We start from the raw sequence: 23,219 nt of genomic DNA on the forward strand, positions 1-23,219 counted from the left end.
AAGGGCAAGGATTTCCTGGCAGATGGAAAAGATTTTGAGGACAATGTGTTGTTGTCCTTTTGCTGCAGCTGTGGGTTTCCTTAATGCCTTTTTATTTCCAGTCTGTTTCCCAGATTCTGTTGTAGGTATGCATACCTTGTTAACACATCCACCTGTCCTTCAGGGTACTTGTGTAAGGAATGGTGAAAAGTGCAACAGAGAAGTGACGAAGAAATGTCAGACAGCTAGTTTCTCTTATGGAGGCTAAATTGCCTCAAGTAACATTATAGATGCTAACCTGCTGTTAGTTCCCCACATTTTATTAGCTATATATGCTTTAAGTGTGAAAAGAAAAGTTATGCAAAATAATTTTGCTGCCAGCTGCAAGGAATAAGATAATGAAGGAGTATACACATGAGATGACAGTAAAGTAGTCTGTAGGGACAGCCTGCCCTGATGAAATAATGAAAAATCAGTAATGGAAGCTAAATCACTTCTAGTTCCAATTAGAGGAGCTAATTAAATGGGCCAGGATGAAGTTCAAGCAAGCAAAATGTGGTGGGTGTCTGTCTGGTTATGCTGAATGCTAAGCATGAGCATGAACATCTGAAGAGTAGACCTGTCAGATCTGTGACAGTCCTTAGCTGGGAAAGTGTTTGCTTAAGGAGATGACTGATGGAATTTGTAGCCAAGAGATGAAAATATGATAAAAGTAGAGTTAAGAACAGATGGTGAAACAGGAGTTGTTACAGAAGGACCAAGCATACCAATGGACAAAATCCACCCTTCTGCAAGGGACCCTTCTATGCATCCCTTGAGTCTCAGAAATAGGACTCAAGTGGAACATAGTCCTTTTATGTAGCAATGACTGACATGCAGTGTGAGGTGCTACCCTTGCACAAATTGGCACTATTGATATCTGAATTATGAATTGCTGTGAAACAAAACAAGGGAAAAATTGAGCAAAGATCTAAGGAGAGGATGGGTGTGCAACAGGTTCCTTTCACTTGTGTATATATAATAAACCCTGTATGCTAAAGCTCTAGATAATTTAAAGTGTTGGCAAGGTTAAAACAACAAGAAAACCAAGGAATAAAAAATGAGAAGTAACTTAATAGGAAAAATGAGGGCAATTTGTGGACTAAAATAACTTAAAAATGGAACGCAATTGCTTCTCTTAATATAGAGGGAAGAAAACTGGGGTGCAGAGTGAGCAATGGAATAAGGCTAATGAGAGAGAGTCTCAAAATGAGACTAGGAAAATCCATGTGACCTGCCAGCATAGATGAAAAAACAGGGCTGTAAGTAATGCTTTTGGGAAGGAAATTTGGTTGAAAAGACCTACATTAAGTGAGGATACACAGATCCTCTCCGGTGTTTTGGACTAGACAGATCTATAATGCAGACTTACATCCTGCATTCTATGATCCCAGAAATTCAAAGTTTTGCTGCTCATTGCTGGGTGCATGAGAAGGAGAAATCTTTGGAAAAGCATCAGTCCTCCTTTGTCTTTTGATATTACCATGACCGAAAAAAAGAAAATGTAACTCTATAAATTATCAGTGCCACTCACACAAAAATCAAGCAATGAAACAGCACTACAAAGTGGCTCCTGCAGATCCACTGATAAGGTATTTTCCCCCTTCAATTAGTGTTTCTGTCATGGTGAGGTTTTTTTGTTTTTTGGCTTCTACCCCTCCCTCTGCCCCATATATACAAGGTTTATAACAGATTTCCTGCTAGAAATGCAAACAAACACACAAAAACCTTGCACATACTCCCAAGACTAAAGAATAAGAATAATTACACCAAAGTGAGAGAGATATCTGGTTGATTTGCACTTGATACCTATTTTCACTTGGCATAATGGAGAAAACCCACAATTCTCAAAAATACAGTAGTGAATTCAGAAAAGAAAATAGCCCTTATTGAAGGCTGTGTGTGTAGGCACCAAACCAGAGGGCACTACATGTGTGAATAAAGGAGGAGCAAGATTACTACTGAACTTTGACAGAATGCAAGCATGACAGTATGCAGCTTTCAGCTGAAGACAGATGGGTGGAATCCTATTTCTCATGTTTAAAATATGTGGCCTGGGCTCCAAAGCAGTCTATTTTATTCAGCAGAAAAGACCCATGTCAAAAATAAGCTTTGCTTTGGCATTTGTACAGATAAAACAATCCTTTTGTGATTTGGGGTGTGAGTCACTACAGGAGCTGGATGATAACAGAAGTATTAACTATAGTAGTATTATATCTGCCAGCTGCAAGTGGGTTTCCTGATTTGGCAACTCAGACTAGTGCCAAAAGCAGTTCTCCAAACAGTTGTCCTTTTGTCAAAAATTGGAACCATGTAGCCAAAATCTTGGGGGTTTCTTAAGCAACCATACCTGGCCTCTCAAGAGTTCGCACCACACTTGCGGGTACTTGAATAGATTTACTTGGTTTTTCCTGGATTGCAGAGGTGCCTGAAGAAAAAAGATATATCATACGTCTGCATGAATACATAGATGTGCATGCCTGTGAGGTACATAGACCTTCACCTTTGCCGTCATGGGAAACTGCTTATAGCCAGAGCTGGGCCTCAGCACCAGTCACATTTGGAGAGATGGAGGGATTTCACATATGGAGATACAGGAGAGGAAGAGGAAATGTTTCTTTAGCAAGTCAATTTATCACTGGGACTAGGGACAGACATTCAAAAAGCCTGACCCTGAATTGATTCAATCTTCGCAGGTTAGTGTAACCTGGCTAAGCTGAATCAGTTTGTAACTTCACAGACATCTCTTCTGGACTGAAAAAATGCAGGCACATGCCTGCAGTGGCTTAGGCTAGAAGCCGGGGAACACTAGAGCAACCCTCTCTCCCTTCCACAGTGTTAAGCTAAAGGGGGCAGGGTGTGGCCAGGCCCTGGCAGGATGCTGATTAGGGAGAGGTCTCCCCCCCACCCCCGACCAGAGAGGGATGCTTTACTGTGCTAATTAGTCATCTCTACAGTAATGCATGCATGTAGATGCACCAATACCAACACAATATTTATAGGAGGAAGATCAAAACAGATTCCTGGGACGATAGATTTGAAACAATTATAACAAAACAGAAGACTATATAATCCTTAAAACATGACAGTAGCATGTATTGTGAAGCTACCATTTGCAGTTCTGTCCTAGATAACAGGGCATTTAGTTACACAGCAAGGAGTTACACAGATAGCTGCTAGCATTTATCAGCCCATCAATAAAACAAAGTCTCTCTCATTAGTTCAAGCTCTTCTTAAACTACTTTTTCCAAGGAAGGAATGGAAGGACAATACCAGCTGCCTATTGATTAGCTCCAAAAAGCCCTAAGCTGACACTATCCTGCCTGCTTTTGTCTCCCGCAGAACAGACCATTGCCGGCATGTGGTCTGCTAGCTAATGCTGAGAGGTATCTGTGTAAGGCAGAGGGGAGTGGGGAATCCCTGGCTGAGCAGGGAGTGGTGGGATGGGGAGAGCAGGAGGAAGCCAAGCAGATGCTGCTGTACTTGCAGTCTCTGTTGCAGCCAAGGAGCAGAGGGGAGGGGCCAGCCCTGCTGGGCTAGAGCAGAGAGCAGAGCCCCACCCAGGGCTACAAAGCATCTGGGATGCTGGGGGATTCTGATTTAACTTAAACCATGAAGCTGTTTGGGACATTGCATAAACTGGTTTAACTCAAATCAGCTAAGTCTGATATTACATTCATCCAGGTTTATCTCAAACCAGTTTCAGTCATTTTCAAATTGGTTTATGTATACTGAATGTCTGTTCTGTTAAAGGTTTAAACCAGTTTCTGATTGCTTAAACTAGCTGATGTCTGTCCTTAGCCTCACTGGGTGAATCTGATCAGACGTCTGGAATGTTGGAAGGAGTCTTGAGGAAACTGGTTTTATTTTAGGGATTCTCAAACTTTTCAGTAGGCTAAATACAGTAGTGGTCTGAGATGCCTACACGGCACTGCCTAAATTAGGTGTCTTGCTCCAGCAGTGGAATCTAGAACTGTAGGTTAGGGACTCACTCTCTCTTGGCAGTGCCTAGGGAGAGTGAGGTACTTCATAAAGGGCCAAGCAAGGAACTATCCAGAGCCAGCCAATAAAAAATACATAGGCATGCATCTGAATGTCCACTCTTCTCCAGAGTTTAGGTATGTGAATTGGTTGCAGGCTGGTTTCTCCACCCACATGGGATCCAGAGGTGTCTATAAATATTTCACTGCTTTCTTTTTAAAATACAGCTTGGAAGGAGGAGGAAAGCAGCATCCCATCTTTATTTAATAGCCTAGCAGTTAGAGTACCTGTTGAGGAAGTGGAAAACTGTGGCTTTGGGGAAAAGAAGGGTTTGAGGGGTCCTGATCCAGAAGGAAATAAAACCCAGGAGTGTCCTAACCACCAGGTGATAGGTCAAGTTGCTGACATCCTGCTGTCCACCAAATAACCAGCTTTGGCCCATACTCACAAGACTATGACTGTATTTTGTCCAAGTCTTGTTGAATGTAAAGTACCAAAACAGTCTTGGGAGCAGGGACCAGAGCCCAAGACAAGAGAACTGTCACTTGCAAATCAAGAGAAATGAGTCTTCCACTTTTTGGTACTGGCAAGATCTCACCTGGAGTGCTGAGTCTAGTTTTGCGATGCACACTACAAGAAAGACATAGAAAGAATGGAAAGGGTCCGGTACAGAGCAACAACAGTGCTTGATGCTGTGCCTGGGACACAAGATTTATGAGGAAAGGCAGAAAGAACTAGACTTATTTAATCTGAAGAAGAGATGATTAAGAGGGAATTTGATGATCAGCTGAAGGGTTATTATAAAGAGGTTAGAGACAGTCTTTTCTCTGTGGCTGTAGGGGACAGTTGTAGGAGTGATGGCATCAAACTGCAGTAGAGGAAATTTAGTTTAGACTTTAGGAGGGCCATTTTGACTATGAGGATGGTCAAACATTGGGACAGGCTATGTAGAAATTTTGGAAAACTTCCAAGGTTATAGATTCTAGAATAAGTTAGGCAGACACTTGGCTGGGATGGTTTAGTCAGGGATCATCCTGCCTTGAGCAGGAGACTGGACTAACCTCATATGTTCCCTTCCAGCCCTATCTTCTTATGATTCTAAGGACTTAGATACCACAACCCCCTGATTTACAGGTGCCTGGCCCTAGAGTACAATCCCAAATTGAAAGCAAGGCACCTAAAACTGTGCAGAAATGAGTAGCTAGGTGCCTCATAATGATTTCAACATTAGTTATCCACCAATTCTAGCATGGGCAACTGGTGTCTCCTGAGTTGGGGGGGCACCAGCAGCCGATCACTGATGGAGGGGTGGGTGGAATCTAGTGACTGATCGCTGATCCCAGAGGTGCCGGTGACAAAACTGGAAGCGCCACTGGTCCTTCGTTCAGCATCCATACTCTCCAGCCAGTGCCAATCTCAAGCGGGGCACCAGCTGGCACTTATCTTGGTGCCCCCACTCCCCGGCAGGTGAGGGCTAATCTCAGGGCACGTCGCCTATGCTTCTAAGGCTGTGATTTTCAAAGATGCTACAGGAAGCATGAGGAGATAAGTGAGGTGTGAGAAGGAAAGGAGATAAGGGCAGGCTTAGATTCTCCCTGCTTGGCTGCTCCCTTGCCCACATGGCTTGGCCCTTCTGCAAGGAGGTAAGTACTGTAATAAATACTGTTGTATTTGAAATGGGGTGCCACTCAATTCACAACAGTTATGGAGGGTACCTTGAGTCTAAAAAGGTTGAGAACTGTTTGAAGGTTTTGTCCATTGGGAGGAACAATACATTGCTAGACAGAAAGGAGAGTAAGAGGCAGGATGGTTGAGACAACCTCTGTTCTACCCTGCGCTGGTGTAACACTTCCTCCTCCAGTTCCCAGATGTTCCCTTAAACAGGAATATCAGGTGGGAGACGCATTGTTCTGTTCAGTAAGAAACCAAGTGCAGAACCAGGAGTTACTGAAATCAGCAGAATTTCTCTATAAAATTCATTCTCCCTTCCCATTGGTTAATATTTTCTCTCTCTCTCTCATATATCAGGGCTGTTCTGTGTTGCCTGTCCATTCAGATACCAGTCCTGCAGTGAACAATGCACTGGCAGAATTCTAAGTCTACACAGAGCCATATTACTGCCAGTGGGGCTCTGCATGGACACAGCTGTCTACCTCCACACTGCAAGGATTTAGAGGCAGAGACTATAACTTGCTGGGATCTCGGGCATCTGTAGGAATGTAATCTAATGACTGTAAAACAGTGCATGGCAGTGGCAGCTATAGCCATAATAAACACTACTCATGGTGATGAATAGCTACCCTTATCTACAAGGAAACTTTACATTTTATCACCTGGAAAGAAGTTGATAAAAGCTTTTTAAAGTTTCCCGGTAAATAGCAAAATTATACTAGATAGAAAATTTAATCTTGCTTGTGTATGTGTGTATATAATTTATAAAGTGTGTTAATTATTTGGTTATTGTTTTTTTCAAATTGATTAACATATAAATTAAAATAACCTATAGACTTATTTAGTGTATTCTGAAGAATTATCCTTTCCCAGTGTTGTTATGGAAGGAAAGTAAAATTGTCCTAAAATCATTCAATTCTGATGGAGTGTTTATGTGCTTTTCAGCAGGCCAGATCATTAAGCCATTTGTATCCTGCTTTGGGCATACAGTAGTAAATCAGGCAAAGAAAGGAAGCAATCAGAACAATCTGGTTAAAACAAAATTGCTTGACATCCTTGATACTTTACAATCATGCATCAGCTAGCACAATAGCTCTTTTGGGAGTTTGGGATAAGCTACAACCAGTAGGCTATAATTAATAATAGTGCCTGACCTTTAAGGTATTGTAGTTTTGGCTTTTCCTTTTCTTGGTTTTGGGAGTATGAGGTCTCTGTGTGTCTGGTGAAAAAGGCGGTGAAGTTCTAATTCTCCTATCCCCTTTTGCTGTGATTTAATGTTTAGTCAGTGATTTGTGTTTTATGTGCATCTATGGCCACATCTTTTTGCAAATGCCTTATTCAAATTTAAAACTTTCCCAAGTGTGCCCATCCCTTCTGATGGACCAAATAGGATTATGCTTCTCTCGCTGCAGTCAAATCTATGACACAAACTTTAATTTGATAACTAAGATAAACCTCAATGCATCTTGGTATTAAAATCAAGTTACTTTACAGTATATTTTTCAGAATGTCTCTTCATGTGATGTGCGCCACAGAACGACATAATTGCTCTGTTCTTTCTCTGTCCCAGCAAAACTGACTGTACTTGGCAAAAAGATAGGCTGCCTGTCCTCCTTGAAAGGAATGAGAATCAACATAAACAAATAATACCAATGAGATATATTCAAAAGAATTTCTAAATCATTAGCCAAACCAACCTTGCTAACCTTACAAACGTCCCACAACCTACTCTTTTTAGCAAATGCTGTCAAGGCTTAGGGAAACTGGAAGGCTCTAGTATACAGGAAGAATGGGCAGCTGGCCTAGGGCAACAAACTGTTTAATTACTACGTTGTTGTGTGAGTGACTGTCATCTGTGAAAAGAGGATGTTTTTCAGTTTGTCCTTGGCAGCCAAAGCTCTAGAAGACAGTGCTAGAAGCTAATCGCATTACGAATTAAAAAAACCCCAAAAACCCACAGCACAATTTTCAAAGTTGTGGTTAGAAGTGTAAAGAAACAGAAAGGATTATGAAGTTTGGATATGGATCTAAACATCTTCAAAGGTCAAGGTTTGTCTCCTCAATTATTAAGGTTTATATAAAGTATGCCTTACTTGAATAACCATTAAAATCAAAAGGAAGTCTGTATCTGTAGAAAGTCTATATCTTTGCTTACTGTATATCTGTGATTTATGAATGCTTATTTGTGATAATGGTAAAGTTCTTCAAGTTTGCAGTTCCCAGTTCCCTGGAGATAAGACTTTTTATTAAACAGGGTGAACAAGATTACCTTTTTACATTGGGTGAAGCTAGGCACATATCACCAGCTATAAGGCCACAATTTTGCACCACGTGTATTGTTGTGCTCAAAATCATTACCTTCTTTAAAAGATTTCACAAAAAAAAGTGTCTATATGAAATATATTTAAAAATTGTGAGACTATTTGATTTCGCTATAATTCAGCAAAATGATATGTATCAACATGAAACATATAAGATGTGTAGTCAAAATATTAGGTACATTAATTTATTGTTAAACAGATTAACTTGGCCTTTATTTCTGAGTATATGTATATAGATTTAAATGTGTCCAGTACCAAAGCAGATTTTTTTTTTGCTGAGGAGGCAGCTGTCTGCTACATACTAGCACTTGAAAAAACATTGTATTCTGCTAAAAGAATTATATTCTTAAAATTGAAATATTCTCAAAATGTTCTCTGTACTGCTCATCTTCTTGTCACAACTCCAAAAGCTTCTGGATAGTAAAATAACTGAACTTTATTCATTTTCTTCACCAGGAAGGAAAAAGAAAACCAGCCCACACTACTGCACTTTGTCACTTGCTGTCAAAATGACATGTTGATGCCTCTTGCCAGGAAGTAGCCTAGCAGCATAATGAAGCAGACAAAGCAGTTCATCTGTTCAGTATTCCCATCAGAAGTTCTGAAAAATTGCATCAATTTGTATTAAACAGAAAGATAAATTCCTAAGTTACTTAACATGCTCGGAGTTGTTTAATGACCACAGGGTGCCAAAGCCATCAATACATTTTTGGGTACTTATTAAAGTCCTGTGACACTTTAATTCACAGGACTTATGAGCATATTGGATTTTAGAGAGCTACATAAAAGTAGCTTGGTACCATTAAAATGTAGTATGTTATGATAAAGCCATTCATCTATTTTGTACTGAGAAGACAGGGTAGGCATACTTCTTTATAAAGTAAGAAAAACAGGTGTATGCTCATGGAAACAGTCACATCAGTAAATACAACAAACTACAACCCTACATCTTATTGCCTTTGTGTTGGGTTTAGAAAATATTTTATGGAACTCAGAATGTGACTGATTGTAGCATTACTGTAAGCAGTCTCCCTCTTATAGTATAATTGCATCTGATAGAAATCAGGAATGCCTTTTGGGGATCTTGGAGAGGGAAAGGGATGGTTAGTTTAGCATCTTTATGGTGAAGAGCCATTTTGCAATCTCTTATTGAAGGTTAAATAATTATTAGACCCCAACTCCATGCAGCGCCCAATGACTAGGGAGACAACGATCCTCTCACTCATGGGTCCTGTTACTTATTAGCCAGAGCAAGCAGGGAGCAAACGCTACTTGCACGCATTGCTCGCAACAGCTTTATTCAGAATGGAGACAGCTTCGGGCAAAGGTCCTAAAAAACCCGACAAACCAGGACCTGCACTAAACAATAGTTTTTTCCCACATTTATACACTTTGGTTTATGGTTATTAACATGTATTCCACTTCCATCCTTCCTTCTATTCCACCCACTTCTCCCATCTTAAGCTCCACCTCTGTTTACTGTTTGCTTCATCAGTATGGGACTGCCTATGCATTTTATTCATTTAGGTCTTTTTGCTATAAGCGCATGTCCAAGACCTTGACTTTACTTCTTCGGTCAATGGGGAGACTTTGACTAAAACCTGGAAGCTTCTGGAGGCTTCTTCGCCAATCACCATTCACCTTTTTGCATATGTTCATCTCGGATTCTGTTACCAGTTATGTGTTGTTTTTCACATTCCAGTCTGTTTTCCTGTCCCATGTTGCATCATCTTCCACATTCCTAAAGCTTCACCTCATTCACAGCACACAGACTCACTTGAAAATGGTTGATACAGTTAAGATGGTTACTTAGCATAAGCAAACGGCTGGCTTAGATATCATTCTGCCTTGTGGTTAACAGCTTTTGCTAGCCACAGATTAAAGCCTTCATTCAGCTGCAAATCCAAGATCCAAATACAGTCACCCTAACAATAATATGTATTCAAGACAGCTTTCCATCACTCGCCTTCTAATGCATTTTCCTTCTTACATATTCTGACAATAATGCAAACATGGAGCACTGTCCACTTCAGATCTTATTTTGCTTTTCAAATCACTAAAACATTTTAGTTCAGACTATACAATGATCCTAAGCAAGGGTAGCATTAAGGCATGCAGAATGTATAATTGAACCAGTTGAGCCGGTGAGAGTCCAGAACGGCATTAATACATGTGCAATTGCTAAAGTCTGTCAATTTTCATGCTGCTGTTAGTATAGTTTAGTGAAGAGTCAAGTCCCAAGAAGTAAAACACACCTCTGACCTTAGAGGTTTTAGTATTTCAGTTAGAGCTTTTGGGAGGCTACAGAACTGGAAAGATTTAAAGGATCTTTCCATTTTTACCCATTATTTAAAAAATTGCACCCAAGATGGTCTTGTTTTTGATGAGCACACAGCTTTATCTTCTTGGCCATGGAAAACCCAAGAGGCAGTTAAAATGGTACAAACAGGCAAGAGGTAGAGAACCCATGCAGAGTGGGGACAGGGCCTGTTTCCAACCAATGTTTGAGTCAGTTTCTCAATGGAGCCACACCTGTGGAAGGCTATAAGAAAGGTAATGAACTGCTATTTTGTAATTCAGCGGCTTCAGCATTGTTCCTGTTTGCAGATGAAGGGGGTGAAGAAGGTGGGCTTCTGTAAGCAAGTTATTCTATATCGAAAGGCTTGTTATTCTTCCTCCGCCTGACAAAAGGTTTTTAAACTCAAAAGCTTGCTTAAAATATTTTCCCCCAACTATTTAAAGTTGGTCTAATAAAAGATGTCAGATTCACCCAAAGAGCCTTGTCTGCTTATGCCTGAACCTAACAATCCGAAGAATTTGGGCTATCCCAATAACCAGAAAATAAAACGAAGAGGAAATTATGCTTAAGTAACAGTATAGGTTGTCTGTTAAATGATTTCAAAGCAGAAGAGCTTGGCAGGGGTTGGGGCAGTTGTCTATCAGGTTGTTTTTCAACATCAAATAAAAAACCCACCCGAACAGCTCAGAGAAGCCTGTCAGGCAGTCTAAAATCAGTGCTTGTGCAATGAGCTGGGCTCCCCCTGTGCCTGAAAATAAATGACCTAACAATGAACATTTCAAAGCTGCAGCTTGCAACAGCAAATCAAGAAGCATCACTGCTCTGATTTACACTTTCTTGCAGATAGGAGGTAAGGTGGATTCAAGTCCAAAGCTATCACAGGATAAATGCCAGTTGTTGGTGTCATGGTGCAGGGCCCTAGGAGCGGCCGTGATCTCTCCAATGCCCCCTACCGTGCCAAGCTGGCGATCAAGCACCCTCGTTCTTGCCCGCCACGTCTTTGATGATATTATGCTTTATAAGGGATGCTGCCTTTTGTCCCCTTGGACACAGTGCGCTTGTTTATCCTGGCCCCTGTTCTGTATGGAGTGCCTTGGTGCACCCCAGCCTTATGGGCTATGTGTGGCTCCTACCACCCCTTATACCACACCCCAAACCTCTAAGATGTACCAGATGTTGTTGGGTCAACTATTGCCCGCGGCCTTACGGACGTCCTCCGGGCCCACGCCCTCTCTGGGGCCTCTCCTGCACAGCACTGTCCCACTGGGGCCTTGCTCGTGCTCACGCCCGCACTGGGGCCTCCCACAATTGGGCTCAGGTGGCCTCGACCTTACCTGGCCCCTAGATCCCTCTTCTGGGTCCTGCACCCCACTGGGGCTTCCCACAATTGGGCTCAGGCAGCCTCGGCCTTATCTGGCCCCTAGTCCACCAAACTCCCTTCTCAGGGTTGGGGTCGGTGCACCCCCTGACTGCTGTGCCCTCTCTGGCACCAGGAACCCCCACGTTACTGGGGACCTCCTATGAGGCCTCCTCCAACCCCTACAGCCTCACCCGGTCCTCCAGTTGTATAAAACTACAAACAGAAAACTCAAGCCCCTGGGCTACAACATAAACTCTAAGCAACATGGCTAACTCTCATTCAACTCCCTACCAGGGCTTCCTCCACCTGGTATCCTTGACCAGAAGCTGCTCAGGCCATCAGGCTTCCCTACTCTGCTTGTTCCCGCAGAGCTCCCTCTTCCTCAGCTGCCAGAGGGGAACTGCTTCCCAGGCCTCAGCCTGGATCACCTTTATATAGGCCAGGCCCTGCCCCCTTCTGGTCAGCTGACCAACTGCAGTTGCCCCGGCAACCGGCACCTGTATCTCTTCATGGGCGCAGGGTACCAGAGTGCCCCTGTGACACTGACCAACTGCAGTTGCCCCAGCAACCGGCACCTGTATCTCTTCATAGGAGCAGGGCACCAGAGTGCCCCTGCGACAGTTGGTCATGTCCTTGCTTTCAGAATCTACTTTATATGGAATTTCCTTTATCCTTGTCTATCTACATGCGACCTTCACTTTTAGTTCTTGCATCTTCCTATTTTTGTTGTTGGGAAAAGAGAAACAATTGTTTGAAATTGATGTTGCTGTTTTTTGTTGCAATTAAAAAGTTTTTTAAAAAGTCCAATTTAGAATGTTTTAAGCCTAATTTTCTGTAATTTAGTCCTGTAGTTTTTAAAACATTTCTGACTTGTCTTACACAGAAACCACTTCTAGTAAAATATGTTCTCATATGGAAAATGGCAATTTTAGGATGTCTGTGCAATCAGTTATTAAGAATATTAAAAAGATAAAAAGTACAGAAAGGGACTGTTTCAAAAAAGATTTTTTTTTTCATAAGTTTACAAAAGAAATAAACAAAACAATGGTTTATATCTGTGCTCATTAAATTAACTTCAATTTTAGCAAACATCTTTTTGGCAGTATTTGAATACGTTGTCAGGTAATTTCCTCAATGCAACAGATTTAATTTTATGATCTTGAAACAGAAGGCAACACATTTAAAAACCTATTCATGTGGAAATTCACTTTTAAACAAATGGAGTTAACCTTGAAAAGAGATGAGTTAACATTGTTTAGGCTCTATATAACCAGCAATGGTTTGGTTGCAGGTCTGTTTAACATTCAAGTTTAAATGCTTCTGAATTGCATGTGAATTATCACTGTTAATCCTAGAGAATAAAACAGTATTCTCAATTACTTCAACAGAACAAATGTGTCTGATCCATGTCCACATTTTTGTTTACCCTGGGTTGTGTGGCTGAATAGATTATTTGTCCAAGGAAAAACAAACCACTTTCCAAAGGCTCTAACCTTGATATAGTTTACCTGGAAATTTGTCACTTCCTCCGTAAAGAAATTAGAGAGGTGCTTAGCCATATTAGTCTTGGGTTAGGTAGAAGGTAGGGCAGGATTGTACCTCAGGGCACTTATACACATGCTCCAGGGTGGAGGTGGACAGGTGTTTTAATTAAACCAACTTCCAGGAACCACTCTAATTAAAATGCATGCAGGGTCTTGTGCATTCAGTGTCCTATGTTTCAAAATGGTGGTAGGGACACTTTAACTAAGCCTTGTGTCACGATATTTAAAGCACCCTTCCACCATTTTGAAGCACGGGATACTGAATACATGAGATGTTGCAGCACACGGGACAACGCTTTCTGACTGGAATGCTCCGTCAGACTCAATTAATCAGAGTGTGTCGGAGCACATGGAAAGGTGTCTTAAGGTGCCACACAGCTGTCCTGCATAGAAATTAGTGACTTGAGAGATAAGGGAGCTCTCTAAGGGCATGTGTAGACAAAATGGAGAGCCTAAATTGAAGCGGTGGGTTTTTAAAAACACTGCTTCAATTTAGGGCCCTTTAAACCCCTGTGTTGTGCACACACCCAAACTTACCTGCCTCTCCGGCAGTGGGGAAGGGAGGGCAAGCTGCCAGCGGGTGAAGCAGTTCCTGGGCGGCAGGCAGGGGACTGATGCTTCCCCCATTGGCAGTGGCAGCCCCCGCCCTCAGGCAGCCAGCTCGGGCAGTCCTGGGGGGCGCTACAGCCACAGAGGGAAGTACTAGCCTGCCATGCAGCTGAGGCAGGCAGGCTCCAGAAAAAAATAAGATCAGGCTCACCGCCTTTCTTGGGCAGAGCCTGCCTTCCTGGGCTGCTGCCAGGCTGCCTGCAGGGCTTCCTGCAGAGCCCCTGAGCTGCACGGAGCTCGGTGCTCTGCTCCGCGGCTGTAGGGCAGCAAATGAAAACTCGCAGGAGTTTTAGTTTGCTGCATCCCAAGTCATTTAAGGCGCATTACTTCACTGAATGTGCTACAGGATCTGGAATTACTGTGCAATGTGCTGATGACATGTGCAAACACCAGCACCATTAAAGCATTTAACCGGCTTTTAACTGTTGTGTATACATGTCCCTCGTTTCGTCTACATACAGCCCCAAACCATAACTTTTGGTGGTTCAAACACTAATTGGCAAGTGTGATTAAATAGGACTGATTGAGAATCAAACTAAAGGCTTTGCTGCAGAGAGGGGTCAATTTTCATCAACATGGCTGTCTTCTGGGAATGCTACATTTGTGAACAGTCATTTCACTGTCAGCAGGTGTTTTTCTGAAGTAAAGCAAGCACCTCATGCTATGTAAGGTCAAAAACTGACTCCCCCTTCTGGGCTTTTCCCTTAATAATAAAAAATAAAGTAGAAAGAAAAAAAAAAGAAACACTTCTGGTTGGATTTGTTGCAGTTTCCACCAAGACTATGAAACCTAGATCCAATCCTTTGACTCTTGTTTGCCTTGGAAGTAGTGAACCTGTCTGCTTTAGTGAGTCAGCAGAACCTGCGTAATAGGGCGGTGCAATGCTTCAGTCGCTGATTTGATTTGGTGGAGGTTTGGCCTGATTCGGCGGCCAAATCTCTGAATTGCACCAGGAGACCCTTTAATCTCTCTGAATCAAATTGGAACCCTCTGAACTGATTCAGAGAGATTCAATGATTCAGACATAGACAAGCTTTAAATGTTTTTTCTACATACCTCAAGGTACCAGGTGGTCCACGAATGCTGAGATGGTGGGGTGGATGAAGCGTCCCATGGGAGCATGGGGGGGTTCCCAGCACACTCAGCAGCAGACCCAGAAGTGGACCAGAAGCACTTCTGGGTCCGTTCTGAAGGACCTCCCCTCGCCCCCCACCCAGCTTGGCGACTGGTGCCTCCTGGGTCTGGGGGGGGGGGACACAGGGTCCACCACCCAGGACGAGGGGCCCCTCTGCACTTCTGTGGGATACTTCATCTGCCCCACCATTTCAGCATTCACGAGCTGCACCTGGTACCTCAAAGTATGTAGAAAAAATATTTAAAGCGGTGCCTATGGCCGAATTGCTGATTCTCCAAATCAGCATTGAATCTTCAGATTTGGATTTGGCCAAATTGAAACAGGACATTGATCCAAATCAATTAATTGAATCACTGTCCCCTGAATTGGGGTGAATCTGAATCTGAATCGAATACAGTCAGCTTTGCACATCCCTACTACCTAACTCTTCCCTGCTGGGATCAACAAGTGACATGTTTCGGCAAACAACAGCCTGTTACACTGAATGTAGGCAAACATCATCTACATCACTGAAAAATTTCTCTGAGCTGGTTTAACATACCCTTGATGCAAATGCATTAAAAACTATAATACTTTGAAACTATTTAAGATAAAACAACATTTCTGGTTGCCATTTAAAACTGAGAGAGAACCCTCAAGAAGAAAAATCAAAGACTCACAGAAAAATAAAGCTGGAAGGAGGAACCTCAGGAGATCTAGTCCAACAGGTCTGCTCAAGCAGGATTTTATCCCTGTCTAAAAATCCCAGACAATAATTTGTCTCATCATAATTTTAAACCTCACGCTGACAGCGATTCCACAACCTCTCTAAATATATATTTATATTTTAGAAACGCCAACATAGAGTTTTATTCCCCGTTTTAATTATTTATGGAATGGCCAGCAGGCTTTGCCAGGAGCTCAATTTCAAAAGCATAGGGCTTTAGAGAAGGTCAATTTTTGATATGATGGTAATAGATTTTTATTCCTAAAAATGAATCGTTATTGGATTAAATGCAAAACTCTCAAAAACAGGGAAAAACTGAAACGACAAACGGGGGGGCCTGAATTTGATTAGTTAAAAACTTTTGAATATTATCTGGTGTGTTCTGCCTTGCATCTCTGATATGGGTTGTCTACGACAGGGGTGGCTAATCTGTGCATGCTGCAAGTGGCATAGGCTTTGTGTGTGTGTGGCATGCAGCAGGCTGAGGAGGGGACATGCAGCACAGTGGCAAATAGGGCAGGGAGCAGAAAGCAGAGCATCAGATCAAGGAAGGAACACAGGGGAGGGAGTAGAAAGCTAAGCAGCAGATCAGGTAAGGGAAAGGAATCAGAGTGCCACTTACTAAGGGTGCAGGGCTAATATGTTGCATGCCCGCCAAAAAGGTTGGCCTCCACTGCTGAACAAAATAGGAGCGGCTCATATGGCTGGCTGGCGGACTAGGAAAGGAGGGAACATTGCCTTGGCTTTGCTTTCTGCCTCCTCTTTCAGTCAGCAGAATCCCACTTACGGATGTTTGCATTTCAAGCCCTATGGATCTGTAGGTTGCTGGATAGGGGCATAGCCATCCTTGTTGACCTCATCATGATACTGTCATGAAGCCCTGATTACTGTCTCTTCAGACTGATTAATGATACATGTCATTACTTTGGATAGGCCTCGTGTCTAGGATTTAAATGTGGAATCTCCCTTTTTCCTTGGCAGATGAGCCTTCCATATACAGCATTTAGTATCTTGGGTGTCCCTACCCGCCACTGAAGGACTCATAGAAAATAAGGGTTCAGGAGGTCATCTAGTCCAACCCTCTGCTTAAAGCAGAACCATCCTAAACTATAATATCCTAGCCAAGGTTTTGTCTAACCAGGTCTTCAAAATCTCCAAGGATGGAGCTTCTACAACCTCTCTAGGTAACCTGTTCCAGTGCTTTACTACCCTCCTAATGAGAACATGTTTCCTAATATGTAATGTAAGCTTCCCTTGCTGCAACTTGAGACCATTGCTCCTTGTTCTCGCATCTGCATTCACTGGGAAGTTTAGAGCACTGGCTTGATTCAGTGCTCAGTGAAGTTAATAGTTGTTTCATTGATTTCAACAAGCTTGAAGAAATCGCTATAGCTAGATATATACCCGTCATATTTTTCAGGAGAAAAGTCTTATAGACCCAGCACCAAAACATTAGAGTTTCCCTCCTCTTACTCCACTTTCTTAAAATTAGTTTTTAATTGGCTTTTAATATCTGATAGCTACAATTACAACATGAGAGTTGGCAACAGTTATTTAATCTCATTCATTGTGCTAATGTGTGAAATTTATGAATCTGGCTGCCTTAAGAATACTTCAGAATTGAACTATATACAAACCTGTTATTTTTAGTAATTTTAACAGAGTTTGTAACTTAACTTTAGATATTCAGCAATAAAAATCATGCTATTATGTGGTTCTGGTGGGATACCCTTCTCAAAAAGGGGTGAGCCTCACTTTGTCCCAGCTTCACTTTTTTGGTAGATCTAAGGAGTACCTCTATGTATAGTGTATTGCAGCAGTCTAATCTGCAGGTGACAGACACATGGATAAAGGGAGCAAGGTTCCATTTTGAAGGAAAAATCAAAGTCGTCTTACCAGACAAAGACATAAAAACCCCTATTTTTCCTGTTCATTCTGTTTCTGGGACACCTAACAGTAGGCTGAGAAATCCAGGCAGACTTAGGAGATGTATCAATGTCCCAGTCTTTCTCAAAGAGCAGATATAGCCTTCCAATACTCCTGGGCACAACTATCCCCTGAAACATTTACTTCCAATACATCTGTAATTCAGGGTTGTCCAAGTATAGCTTGTAAGCCCTTGCACCTCTTTCATTGCTGCCTGTGGGGAAGGGCTGTCTGCCATTGGTGCTGCTTGCTTGGCAAGGGGTGAAAGGTCACATGCAATGTGGGGCGGATGGGGGCTGTATGCTGCTCATGCAGCCAGTGTGGCAGGGGACTTTACACTGCTGGCATTACCAGCTGAGCAGTGAGGGGTGGGCAGATTTTGGCAGGTGCTGCATGCTGTTGGCACTGCTCACAGTGGAAAAATCCTGGGGGCCTGACCTCACAGTGTATGGCTGGTGCAGCATGCAGCCCAGGGAACATGCCGGTGCTACATGCGGCCCCAGGGCTCAGGGAAAGTTAGACACACCTGCTGTAACTTGATGGTAGTGAAACTTAAAGAGTTTTCAGTAGAAATCTGTAGACAATTCTACGGAAGTTTTCTATGAATCTTCAGAACCACGTAGAACATTTTAACGAGCATTTCACACTTTATTTTGTATGCCAAACCTGCAACCAGGTTTTCTGCTATTTTTATAAATAAATGTGAGGGAACAGTGAAGAACACAAGAACAATGCTACGCCATCTCTTTACTTAAACTAGGGGTGCATCCATAAAGATTTTGGGGCCAATACTGATAGCTGATATTCAAGCAGACATATTGGCCAATACCAATCCAATTTCCAATACAGCTGCCTCCAGCTGGTAAGTCCAGTGTGGTGGAAGAGGAGGGGAGAGGGAAAGGGTGTGGGGAGGGGGCAGGTCAGTGCCCCTCATGTTGAGAGAGGGGGCGGGGGCAGGCACTGTCCAGGGGAGGCAGGGGGGTGGAGGACCCACAGCTTGGGGGGTGGCGTGGCTCCCACTGCTGCTTGCACCCCAGGAGGGGGTTGGGGGGCGTATGCCCCCTGGATCTGCATGATTCAGGCTGCAGCCAGGGCTGCACATGGCTCTTCTCAGTGGTGCTGGGCTCTGAGCAGGTGCTAGTAGCGCTGGGAGGATGCCGCATCCACCCCAAATTTCATCTCTGCTCCCAGCACCACTGTTGCCAACTGCCTGGTGCAGCCCTGGCTCTATGCCCACCCCTACCCATATGCAGGGAAGAGCCGGGGCTACACTGAGCAGCTGGCGGTGGCAGCACTGGGAGTGGAGTGGTGGAGAAATCTGGGGTGGATGCAGCATCCTTCCAGCGCTGCCGGCGTCTGCTCCAAGCCCAGCCTCTGCTGAGAAGAGCCCTGCACAACCCTGGCTACAGCGCAGCCTGCCCCACCCTATGCAGATCCAAGTGTACACACCCTCCCAGGATGCAAGCAGCAGCAGGAGCTGCCTCCCCCCAACCACAAAACGTGGCTCTGACTCCTCCACCCCACCCTGGGCAGCACCTGCCCTTGCCCCCTCCCTCACTGTGGGGGGCATTGATCTGCTTCCTCCACACCCTTTCCTTCCCACTCCTCTTCCACCACACAGGATTTACCAGCTGGAGGCAGCTTCACTTAATGTTTGGATGCCTGGCACCCAGAATCCAGTGAAATCCATAAATTTGAATCGTCTAATGCTCCCCATGTAGAGAATAGTGGAGGAGTTGAGCACCTCAGAATGGGATCTCAGAGATAGCACATGTGCGCACACATACACACTGTGCATCTACACATGCTATTAATGCTATAAAGGCTTCCTGCATAGGAGGCCTTTATAGCATTAATAGCACAAAGGCTCACTGTGCAGGAAACCTTCCCTGGGACCACATCTACCTGTGCTCCCTGTTGGGATCAAATCTGTTCCTAATGGAAACAGCCCAGTACAGGGCTACTCCTATACTGCTCTAGATCCCTGCAACATCTAGGGGGATCTCCACGCTCCCCCAGGGTGCTAGTTCAGGGTATGCCAGGGAGCATGGGGGCTAAGAGAGCTCTGCTGACTGTAGTGGTAGCTGTCGCCTGGCACCCTGCACATCAGGGATAGAGACAAAAGTTGCACGTAAAGCAGTTTAAGTGATCAGAAATTGGTTTAAACCTGTAACAGAAGTTCTGTCCACATAAACCAGTTTCATATAACATTCCCTGCCCTGCCCAGCAAACCCCTCCTGGGGTCTGGGGCTAGGGAGGGGGGTTAAACTTCCCTTCCTCCAATATGGAGCTGCCCTGCCTGCTTACTTAGTGTTGACTGTGACTGTGAGCTACAAATCCCAGAAGCACGTGGAAGAAGGAAGAGGAAGTGATGACCAACCCTACAGAGTCCTGCTTCTGTGATTTTGGAGTGCAAATCCCAGAGACCTCAGGGGCAGCAGGAAGAGAAAGTAAACACACAGCCCATGCTCACTGTGTGCCCAAGCACCATGCTCTAGTGCTCTCTGGCTTCTGGCCTGAGCCACTGCAGGCACGTGACTGCATTTTCTTAATCAGAAGTGAATGTCTGTTTATTTGCTTATTGGTTCAATCTTTGTAGCTTAGACTAGCCTGCAAAGACGGAATCATTTCAGCCTTGGGCTTTTTGACTGTTTGTATTTGGCCCAGGAGGGGTCCTGATGTGTACGGGGCTGGGAGATGGCTGTCACCGCAGAGCTCTCCCAGGGCTTCCCCGTGCAGCTGGGGACTAGCCGGGAGCTATCCTGCTTCTGGGGAGCTAGCCGGAAGCTGTCCTGCGTCAGTGTCTACACATGCACTATTGCACAGTATCTACTGCCCAGTTAGTTTACCACCTGTATTTACAGGTAGTAGCTAACTGTGCAGAAGACTGATTTACCGCACAGTAAATGGTGTGCATATGTGGACAGTGATACCTTACTGCACAGATTAGTCTACTGTGCAGTAAAGTGTCTCATGTAGATATGCCAACAAAGTGGAGAGCATCTAGGTGGCTACTCAGTTTGCAGCCACCTAGAACTAGCAAACGGGAAGCAGTGAAGGCAGGGGTGCATCTTAAATTCTATTCCAATCTGAGATCCACAGCCTGTCTTTTCTCTCAGAGCCAGTTCTTTCTGGAAGAAGAGGAGAGTATGGTGCCATGCTCTTATGTAATAATGGTTAAAATGGTCAGCAAGAAAGTGGGGGTCCTGGGTTGTAGGCCTGTGTAGTTTGTTGGCACTCAAACCCATAGTTTCCGTCATCCCAGAAAGTGCCTTAACCACCACACTATCACATAAGCTTTGTGGAGGCATTCTGACTGTGCAGAAAGGAATGCGTGAGTTATAGGACCAGAATAAGAAAGCATATCATTTGCACTCTTTATGGGGAAGGGGGGTGGGGAAGTCCTGGGTTCTTATTTCTGCTGCCAGGATTCTGCTTGTGTTTTACAAAAATTATTAATTAGACGTACTGGTAATACAGAAATGGTCCTGAGAGAAGGGAGCAGAACCCAGGTGGGTGCTCTAGTCACTGGGCTACAAGGCTCTGCTTCCTTTTTGTTGCTTGGTGAATCTTGAATTTTTTTTAACAGCTTTAACAGGACGGTAGAGAACATGCCTATCCAGCCTCAAGCCAGGTAGCTTTGGCACTCACCTGGAAAATGGAAATGTGGGTTTAATTCTCTCAGTCTGAGGAGGGAATTGAACTTGGGTCTCCTACTTTTTGGGTGACTGCTCTAGCCAGTAGGTTATTATGCAGAGAAAGGTGATCCACCCCTTTATTTCCTATGTGTTAGACATAAGTAGCAGCACCACTGTATTCAGTCAATATGTGTGACTTATGCTCCAAAAACACCTACTATATCAAGCCAATCAGAGTACTTAGGTGGAAGAACATCTAGTTTGGAAACTAGGCGCTTTGTCAAGACTGGGGTAGTTCTGGGTCTAGACATCATAGAAACATTAAATCAAAGTAGGTAACAATGGAGTTCAGATATCTCTCAGGTATGTACACATGCGCGAATGTGTGTGTGTGCGTGCGTATAGGTGGGTGGGGGAGGAGGGAGGTTTAGTATTGTAATTTTGATTTAGCTATCTAAAATCTTCTAGATCTAGTGCTAACGACCTATGCAAAGGTACTTGCATGCTTATATAGGCTATCAGAGCCTTGGGTCCAAGCATCAAGGAATTAGCACCTGCCCTAGTTACTTCCTTCTCAGCTGATAAAGTGTGTGTGTGTGTGTCTGTGTGTGTACACATGTGCACACGTGTCAAAGACGCAACTGAACTTAGTTATCCCATCCCTTATTGTTTACCTGTTGGTTCTGTTCAGGCATCCATTAATTAAAGAACATTCTGCCGAGGTCATCAGGACAAGGTGAATCCAGTCAAACTGGAGAAACCTATTTTCTACTGGTATCTGGTTGATTAACTGCTACTGAACAAAGACTACACAGCAGTGAAATACCATTATTAAGATTATTTGTGCAACCTGAAGAAATTCTAGCATTTCTCCATGTGGAAATAAATCAGCAGGTAGTAAATTGGTGATGCTCTGTATATTTGAAGAGAGGAACAACAGAATATTAGACTGTAATACACTGCTAAGGACAGCATGAAGCGTAAGCTTCTTAGTAGCAATATTTCACTGGAAATGACTCTGAATACTTGCACTTCAGGGTATTAATTGAAAAGAATTGGCAGTAACCCTAAACATTCTGAAAAACAGGTATTTTGTTAAGAAAATATGCTCAGAGTATTTAGATTGGAACAGTACTTACATTTAATTACAGGTGAACAGGATATGCTTAAAGGTGCAAAATACATTAAAACTGTTTACATGAGATAAGCACAACTATCACTAACTCTGGCATCTAAATGTACACAACACTGACAGCAAATCAGCTATTATTTGAACATGCTATTTAAAACATAGGTCTGGATCTATTCAGAAAATAAATCCAAAAATAAGGAAGCTTAAAAAGTCAGAGCAGAGTATTAAACCCCAGTTCTTAAATGTAAGTACTACACCAAGTGATTGGTTGGTTCCTTTTAAACAGTGTTAAAGCCCTTGATTTCTAATCGAAGCAGTAAGTATTCTACCTATTCAATCCAATCAAGATTCAGGCATCGTGCTATAAAGGCAAACATATCAGATACTTCTTCAATAACTTTAGCTGTTGGTTTTCCTGCTCCGTGCCCAGCCTTGGTGTCGACGTGAATGAGAAGTGGATTGGTTTGTTTACGGCTTTGGCCCACAGCATACTGCAGAGTAGCAATGAATTTTAGTGAGTGCAGAGGGACCACACGATCATCATGGTCTGCTGTGAGAAGTAATGTGGCTGGATACTGGATTCCATCCTCTTCTGGTAGTTTGATATTATGAAGTGGAGAGTACCTGAAAAGATGAGACAAACTTTCACATGTCTGCTCCTCAAGGCCCAACTGGAAGGCCATATCATATCGAAGACATCACGGCATAGTTTCATAGTTTCTAGGGTCAGAAGGGACCTGAGTAGATCATCTAGGTCGACCCCCTGACATGGCAGGAAAGATTACAGGGGTCAAACGACCCCAGCAAGGTGTTCATCTAACCTCCTCTTAAACACCCCCAGGGTAGGAGCCTGCACCACTTCTCTTGGAAGTTGGTTCC

At 43.5% G+C, this 23,219-nt stretch overlaps 1 protein-coding gene across 1 annotated transcript in view; it reads right to left on the reverse strand.

Annotated features, from left to right (window-relative positions):
* Window positions 1–22,325: 22,325 nt before the first annotated feature.
* The window catches only part of PREP (prolyl endopeptidase), a 173,762-nt gene continuing 172,868 nt past the window's right edge, over window positions 22,326–23,219 (reverse strand). Inside the window, exon 15 of the mRNA XM_019537820.1 lies at window positions 22,326–22,964. Within this exon, the coding sequence (XP_019393365.1) occupies window positions 22,670–22,964 (295 nt within the window). The 3' untranslated portion in view covers window positions 22,326–22,669. The remainder of the gene's footprint in view (window positions 22,965–23,219) is intronic.

The sequence above is a fragment of the Crocodylus porosus genome, unplaced genomic scaffold, assembly GCF_001723895.1.
Source record: "Crocodylus porosus isolate Cpor-Errol unplaced genomic scaffold, CroPor_comp1, whole genome shotgun sequence".
Classification (NCBI taxonomy): domain Eukaryota; kingdom Metazoa; phylum Chordata; order Crocodylia; family Crocodylidae; genus Crocodylus; species Crocodylus porosus.